Genomic DNA, 8,598 nt, shown 5'->3' on the forward strand with positions numbered 1-8,598 from the left:
AAAGAAAAAAAAACTGATTATTGAATTATCGCTAATTTTATGGTTTTTAGGTTCACTTGGTGGCAGCACGGTGGATCAGTTGGTAGAGCTGTTGCCTCTCAGCTAGAAGGGTTGCCGGATCAAATCCTGGGGAATCCAGGGGCATTTCTGGGTGGAGTTTGCATGCTCTCTCCGTGCATGCATGGGTTTTCTCTGGGCACTCCAGTTTTCTCCCACAGAACAAAAACATGCATGTTAGGCTGATTGGTAACTCTAAATTGTCTCTAGGTGTGAGTGAGTGAGAGAGTGAATGGTTGTTTGTCTCGTTTGTCTGTATGTGTCCCTGTGGTGGACTGGACACCTGTCCAAGGTGTCCCCCAAGCACAGTGACTGCTGGACATGGGCACCAGCGACCCTCATGCCCTGAAAAGGAAGAAGCGTGTGAAGATAACGGACGGATGGATAAAAGGATCACTTGGCTGTAGCAGTGGCCATCTTGAATTGTATTGACTCCAAAAGCTAATTATTTGCAAATGTCCATCCTTTGAATATTTTCTGATTGTTTTATTAAAATTTGTTGAGTGTTTCATGACATAATTTGCTAGCAGGTAGATACAGTTAACTACAAATAGTTAATAGCAAAATTGTAAATAAAAATGCTGCACAATTTGTTAGCTCTGTAAGTGTGTGTAGCAGATCAGTCTCTGATGTAACACCAAGTTTTAGATCAAAATCTGTCAAACTGACGTTTGGACATTTTCATGCAGTTTTTTGCAATAACGACATCTTTAAAGGAAGGTGCATTTTGTCAGACTGATCAAGAGTAACTAGTCCTTTAGAGCTGCTGTTTATGAAGGCTGGGCCTTTGTACAGATTGCTGGAGCACTGCAGACGCCACAGATACCTGTCCCAGTCTGGAGAGGAGCTGGCCCTGCTGCTGAGCAGCCTGCTGGAGAACCTTCTGGCGTACCGAACCATCGCACAAGATGGAAGTCCTGAGCACCGCATGAGCTGCACTGTCAACGTGCTGGTAGGCTGCATCACTGTTTACATCGAGTTACTTGTCCAACACTAACACAAGTTGTTTTCAGGAATGTGATACAAAAATGATTTTTTTTCTATTTGCAGAATTTCTACAAAGAAAAAAAGAGGGAGGACATTTACATCCGGTGAGTCAGGAAGGATCACAAACCTGATTATGGACCGATACCTGAACTCAGGGGTCTGCAACCTGTGGTGTGGCTCCTCTGCCCCTCTCAAACGATTCCTTGCAACATCAACCAAAAGTGATATGAACCTGAGTAATGTTTAAATTAAAACTGATCATAGAAACGGGCACTTTTAGCAGTTTTTCTGCTCAGATTTTTGTAGTTAATGCGTGGACTATATGCAACAGGAAATGTCAGATCGTTCGGGTGGGTTGGGCCTCCTGTGGGAACCCAGTTTTTAAAGATAAATTAATAAACACATATCAGTAATTATAAATATGCAGTTTCCTATCATTTCAGTACTAGAATGAGTCCATTAAGTTTTCACTAGAATATGTTTAAAATGCAATGATCAGTTTTACTGTTGAGCTAACTGATTACCTTTTCCTTGCATTATTTATGCAGTTTTTTGACATACACTGCAGTCTCTCTCTAAATCTACCAGAAAATTAAAAATTTTTCAACATACTTGAGATAAATTTCTGAAAAAGCAGAAAATGGTTTTGCACGTCTGTTGAAAATTACAAAATTTTAAGACATCAAAACAAGATGCAACAGTAACATACAGCAAGTTATTCTTACATGAAAAATAAATAAAGATGTCACAAATTCAAGCTGAGTCACTTTGTTCCAGGAAATAAAGATTGTGTTTTCTGTCTTAAATACCAGCAAAGTGATCAGATATTGTTTTTACTTGTCGAGACGATAGGGTGCAACTTATTTCTGTTTTTTAAAGTGGACTACCTATTTTAATAATTTTCTACAAATGAGTAAAATATGTATTTTTGTACAAACTCAAATGACAAGTTTATGCAGAAACAAGAAGTTCTGTAGCATTGTCTTGTACAAAACTATATAGTTTATTCTTTTCTTTAGGTCTAACACTTACAAAAGAAAATGTGAATGCCACAAACTAGTCTTTTTATAAACAGGACATGAAATAATACAGCTTTAATAATTGTTTTTTTTTTTTTTCTCAATTTTTTAAAAGTTTTTATTTCTTATTTTTTTACAAACGATATTTATTTGAAGAGAACTGTCTCTTCCAGTTCAGGTCGGCTCACCCTGGTCTAACTTCTGTGATCTTGTGAACAGGTACTTGCACAAGCTGCGAAATTTGCATCTGGACTGTGAGAACTACACGGAGGCTGCTTACACCCTGCTGCTGCATGCTGAATTACTGGAGGTCTCCTACACTTACACGCTCGTGTCACACACCAACAGATCTATATGTTTGTTTTTATGATGACTTTCTTCTCCAGTGGTCAGATAAACTTTGTGCACCTCATCTGATACCTCGAGACGGGGAGCGCACGTGGACCCAACAGGAGCTGAAGGAGAGGCTCTTCCATGAGATCATTTGTTACTTTGACAAGGGCAAGGTGATTGTAACTGCTGAACATGGCAGCTTAGCATAAAACATAACTTACTTTGATGTATTGTGTCGAAACTCATGGGGATGTTACGTCAGCTCCTTCACAAACCACAGAAATATGCGTTGTGGGGGGGTGGGTAGATTCATTAAAAGATGGCAGATGGCTAAGTCTAATTTCTGCTTCAGTCTTTATGTTCAGGTCTTATGCCTCTCCCCTCCCCCTGTTTAAACGAGTGCTCTGCTTGTATTCTCAGATGTGGGAGAAGGCCATTGAGCTGGGCAAACAGCTGGCTAAGATGCACGAGACCCACATGTTTGACTTCATGGAGCTGAGCCAGCTGCTGGTAAGAGGAGTTGTTCAGCATCATCTCACCTAAAACTGACAAAACCCTCAGCTTCATGAAGTGACATGAAAACAGCTGTAGTCAAATGTATTATTTAAGCCTAAAACATAATAAAGGAGACATGAATGTGGCTTTATCCAGCTCATTATGTCTGCTCATACTGTTTCATTTCATTATATATTTTTTTAGAATGCCTGTGTTAGTTTTGTAGCGGATTTATTCTTTCTTTGTTTCAGTTTATAACCACTGGCAGGCTATATTTACAACTTACATTATGTAATTCTTTCTTACCACTATTTGTTGCCGTTTTTTACAGAAAAACCAAGCCAAGTTCTATGAAAACATAATGCATGCAATGCGGCCACAGCCAGAGTACTTTGCTGTTGGATACTACGGCCTTGGACTCCCTTCTTTCCTCAGGGTGAGAAAATTATTACCTGTTTCAATAAACTGAGACTCGGAGAAACTCTCATATTGTTGTGCTCACGCAACGAGCTGGCATTTTGAAATATTTCTCGGGGCAACGTGCAATCATTCCAATGAAGGTTATTGGCTTTCTGTTGTTGTGAGAGAATGTGAGTATGAAGGCAGTTTTGTCAATGACTCTCATTTTGTAAAGAAATGAACTATAATGACATTTGTTTCTGTTTATGGACTTTCATTCAAGAACTTATTTTTTCTCTTCTGCAGAACAAGATGTTTGTCTATCGAGGTAAAGAGTATGAGTGGCTGGAAGACTTCAGCTTAAAGCTGCTCTCTCAGTTCCCTAATGCGGTCCGGATGACGAGCACAGCGCCCCCCGGAGACGACATCTGCAGCTCACCTGGACAGTGTATCCTTTAAAAGACCACAGAAATGTTGTTGCACATGTTAATGTTCTTGAGGCATGCTACCAATTTAGTAAAGTAAATTTTGTGCAGAAACAGTGGATAGCCAAAGTATTCAACCCATTAGTATTACAGGTGCTAGTCATAAAATGGGAATATCATGAAAAAGTTGATTTATTTCAGTAATTCCATTCAAAAAGTGAAACTTGTATATTATATTCATTTATTACGCATAAACTGATATATTTCAAATGTTTATTTCTTTTAATGTTGATGATTATAACTGACAACTAATGAAAACCCCAAATTCAGTATCTCAGAAAATTAGAATATTATTTAAGACCAATTAAAAAAAGATTTTTAGAAATGTTGGCCAACTGAAAAGTATGAACATGAAAAGTATGAACATGAAAGTATGAGCATGTACAGCATCAATACTTGGTTGTTGCTCCTTTAGCCTGGATTATTGCAGCAATGCGGCGTGACATGGAGTCGATCAGTCTGTGTCACTGCTCAGGTGTTATGAGAGCCCAGTTTGCTCTGATAGTGGTCCTCAGCTTTTCTGAATTGTTGGGTTTGGTGTATCACATCTTCCTCTTCACAATAGATTTTCTATGGGGTTAAGGTCAGGCGAGTTTGCTGATCAGTTAAGAACAGGGATACCATGGTCCTTAAACCAGGTACTGGTAACTTTGGTACTGTGTGCAGGTGCCAAGTCCTGTTGGAAAATTAAATCTGTATCTCCATAAAGTTGGTCAGCAGCAGGAAGGATGAAGTCTCTAAAACTTCCTGGTAGATGGCTGCATTGACCGTAGACCTCAGAAAACGCAGTGGACCAACACCAGCAGATGACATGGCACCCCAAACCATCACTGACTGTGGAAACTTGACACTGGACCTCAAGCAACGTGGATTATGTGCCAAATGAAATGCAACATTTACTTTCATCAGAGGACATAACTTTGGAACACTCAGCAGCAGTCCCAGGCGAGACACTTATGACGCTGTCTCTTGTTCAAGAGTGGCTTGACACAAGGAATGTGACAGCAGAACCGCTTGTCTCTCATACGTCTGGGCGTGGTGGTTCTTGAAGCACTGACTCCAGCTGCAGTCCACTCTTTGTGAATCTCCCCCACATTTTGGAATGAGTTTTGTTTCACCATCCTCTCCAGGGTGCGGTTATCCCTATTGTTTGCACACTTTTTTCCTATAACATCATTGCCTTCCCTTCGCTTCTCTATTAATGTGCTTGGACACAGAGCTCTGTGAACAGCCAGCCTCTTTAGCAATTACTTTTTTTGTGTCTTGCCCTCCTTGTGCATGGTGTCAGTGGTTGTATTTTGGACAAATGTCAAGTCAGCAGTCTTCCTCGTGATTGTGAAGCCTACAGAACTAGACTGTGACCATTTAAAGGCCTTTTTCAAGTGTTTTGAGTTAATTAGCTGATTAGAGTGTGGCACTAGGTGTCTTCAATAATGAACCTTTTGACCCAAATGTATTAACTTTTTTTGCTATAAGGTTTTTATCATTACCTTCAGAAAACACATATTTGGTTAAATAAAGCACCCCTGTGGCCCGTCTGAGGATCATATGAAGGAATGACAGATGGAGCAAAATATTTAAAAAAATTATTTAGCCACAGTTAAAATTAGGGCAAAGGTTCACCTTCCCGGGAAACAATGACCTACACAGTGCTGCAGGAACACTGAAGTGGTTTAAGGAGAACCAGTTGAATATTCCTGTAATGGTCCAGTCAAAGCCCATCATCCAACCTGAGGGAGCTGGAACAGTTCGTTCATGAAGAATGGACAAAGATTCAAGTCGTAAGATGAGCCAAAATTATGGAGATAAACTGGAACGGACTTTATTCTGTAACCGCTGCAAACCTTGCCTCTGTGAAGGATTGAGTTTGACTGCTCAGGGTTTATTTGTCTAATTGTTCTTCAAAGTGTTGACTAAAATAAAAATTTATTTTAAACTCCACTGTTGTAAGGCAACTTAACGTTCCTAATATGTATTTCTAATTAATTTAAGTTAAGTAATAACCCAGTTAAGATAATTGTTCTCAGTATTTGCTAACTGCAATCTCAGAAATGGACTACAGTAGTCCCTCCCTACTTCACAGTTCGTTTTTCACAGACTCGCTCTATTGCGGATTTTCAAAATAAGATTGGACCCGACACACAAATGGCTGATTGATGGATGAGCCGCACGATTGGCATGGAATTTTTATTTAAAATAAATTATTTAAAATTATTTGGCACCTGATGCACCTTTTTGCAGCCCACAGCTGCAGAAAAAGCTTCCTCCTGCAGCGTGTCAGGGTCTCCGCTCTGCAATGGAGAAGTGGGCATGGCCAAGAACACTGGCATATGGCAGAGAGCTGAAATCATGACATTCTGTTGCTCTTTTAGAGTGTTTAGAGTTTAGAAACATTGTTTAGAATATTGCAAGAGTGTATAAAATAAACTACTATTTACTACTTGTACTACTATTCCTACTTTGTGGTTTTTCACTTATCACGGTGCTTCAGGGTACGGATCCCCCGCTATAAACGGGGGACTACTGTATTTCAAATAAAAAAATTAAAAACCATGAACCATTTAGTGCTTATCATCTGCTCGATTGTTTCTGTTCCCGTCCTTATCTGATCTCGACAGACATCCAGTGTTTTACTGTGAAGCCCGTTCTCACAGTGCCCCCCCAGTTTAAAGACAAGGGGGTTCCAGAGCAGATATTGAAGTGAGTAACAAAACTCTTGCAGACCCATGTATTTCACAGTCAATTTCAGGAGGAGGGTTTATAGTTCTCGGGTCAAAGTTCTCTCTCAGTCCTGTCCTCTCCTGTCCTCCTGCAGCTATTATAGAACCAACGAAGTGGACCAGTTCCAGTACTCCAGACCCTTTAGGAAAGGTGAAAAGGACCCAGACAATGAATTCGCAGTGAGCACTTTTCTAAAATTTGCTTTTAAAGTAATAAAAATATGTGTGAGCACACACGCGCAGATAAAAGTAAATTAACTCTGTGCATGCACATACTACACTCTGAAGATTAATGAAGACATGAAAATTTTTACCCTTGAATAATTTATCGATATTCTGGCCCACAGACCATGTGGATTGAGAGAACTACTTATGTTACCGCCTATCGCTTCCCGGGGATTCTCAAATGGTTTGAAGTAAAATCTGTCTCCGTGGTAAGAGGCAGCCTTGATGCTCTGACTGGGCTGTTTGTTGTATCTTAACAAATTCATAAATGAGCTGAGCATTTTGCCGCTTCACAGGAGGAGATCAGCCCTTTAAAGAACGCCATAGAGACTATGGAGAAGGCCAATGAGAAGCTGAGTAATCTGGTGCAGCAGCAAGCGTACGACCGCTCGCTGTCCGTCAACCCGCTGTCCATGATGCTCAACGGCATCGTTGACCCCGCCGTCATGGGTGGCTTCGCCAACTACGAGAAGGTTTGATTTTCTAATTTAATCTGACAGGTTTGCTGCAGAGTGCACGTTTTATGCCTCCAGCAACTAACCGGACACTTTAAAGTTTCATGGTGTCCATATTTATATTCAATTCTTTGTGAATGCTGTTTTATATAAAACCCTAATTTAAACAGTTTCATTCAGATTTATCAACAGGTCCAAAGTTTCGTGTTAGGAGCATAATTTTGGCAGTATAAACCTAAAACGACAGTTTCACTCTAGTGTCTGTTTGTGTAAAGTGACAATAGGATGACATTTTGTAATTCAAAGGTCAAACTGGATTGGACTGGTTGTGAACGTCTGTTTGACTGGTGACCGAGGCAGACAGCTGCAAGGAAGCAATTCTAGTTTGAATTGCATCAAATAAAAAGCTTTTATTTTTTAATTGGGTCATTTCGCAACACCCTTCCCCCTCACCAAACAATTATAGGATCTCTGCACATTTTAATTCAGTCAGAGACCTTTACAATATCTATAATTAAAGGCTTTTGATTTTAGAGAAACAATTGTTCCTCTTTTCAAATATGAGTGATGCAAGTTGGTGATGATGTGCTTTCCATTAAGGATTTCTACATGCATTAATTACCAGCTGGTGTTTGTAGCCATTTTATAGTGTTAATGTAGAGCTGCAGTGACCACTGATCGATCTATCTTCTATCTGATTACCTGCTCAGATCATTTGGTGTCCCCTCCTCTGCTCCTCCGTAGTTCCATCTTTAACATATTAACCTTTAGAGCCAAGCCCATTTAAGATGACCTCTACAAATAATTGGCATTAGATGATCCCAGACAGACTATAATTCAGTGACTTTGACTAGCGTTGAGTTCATATTTGATGTGGTAGTAGCTGAGAGTCTTTCACAACACATACTCTGTTTGTGGCGTCACACAAAATCATGAATAATGTTATTCTCAAGGTTTGACCAAAACAGCTACAATTTCACTTCTCAACATAAAATTATTTTAGTCATAACTCTGACCTGAAAAGGCAGCAGGTAAATGATTTTATATATGCTCAGGCTAGATACACAAAAACAATTACCTTTGAAAGTTTATTTGTGCTCTAAACAGTTAATTTTGTGTTTGCATGCATCTTTGCACATTGTGCATTTAAAATTGTGAATACAGTACTCCCTAGTTTCTCGTGGGGGGTTCTGTTCTCAGCTCCCCCGTGAAAAGAGAAAAACCGCGATGTACGAGTAGTAGTACAAGTAATAAGTACCGTATTTTTCGCTGTATAAGTCGTGTTTTTTTGCATAATTTGCATACTCTGCGACTTATAGGCCAAAGCAACATATGTATGGACCCCCCCCCCCCCCCCCCCACCCCCCCACACCACAAAACACAAAACAACCAAACCTAAACACAATACATAATATTCCTTCTC

General features: G+C 39.8%; 1 protein-coding gene across 1 annotated transcript in view; it reads left to right on the plus strand.

The window, feature by feature from the left end:
• dock5 (dedicator of cytokinesis 5) overlaps positions 1–8,598 on the plus strand; it is a 61,155-nt gene that overhangs the window by 45,188 nt on the left and 7,369 nt on the right. Inside the window, exons 34-44 of the mRNA XM_037680705.1 lie at positions 853–1,009; positions 1,108–1,148; positions 2,283–2,373; positions 2,450–2,569; positions 2,817–2,906; positions 3,223–3,327; positions 3,597–3,738; positions 6,394–6,475; positions 6,591–6,675; positions 6,843–6,929; positions 7,017–7,193. Coding sequence (XP_037536633.1) covers positions 853–1,009; positions 1,108–1,148; positions 2,283–2,373; positions 2,450–2,569; positions 2,817–2,906; positions 3,223–3,327; positions 3,597–3,738; positions 6,394–6,475; positions 6,591–6,675; positions 6,843–6,929; positions 7,017–7,193 — 1,177 coding nt within the window. The remainder of the gene's footprint in view (positions 1–852; positions 1,010–1,107; positions 1,149–2,282; positions 2,374–2,449; positions 2,570–2,816; positions 2,907–3,222; positions 3,328–3,596; positions 3,739–6,393; positions 6,476–6,590; positions 6,676–6,842; positions 6,930–7,016; positions 7,194–8,598) is intronic.

This window comes from Nematolebias whitei, chromosome 8 (assembly GCF_014905685.2).
Source record: "Nematolebias whitei isolate Nwh7 chromosome 8, NemWhi1, whole genome shotgun sequence".
Classification (NCBI taxonomy): domain Eukaryota; kingdom Metazoa; phylum Chordata; class Actinopteri; order Cyprinodontiformes; family Rivulidae; genus Nematolebias; species Nematolebias whitei.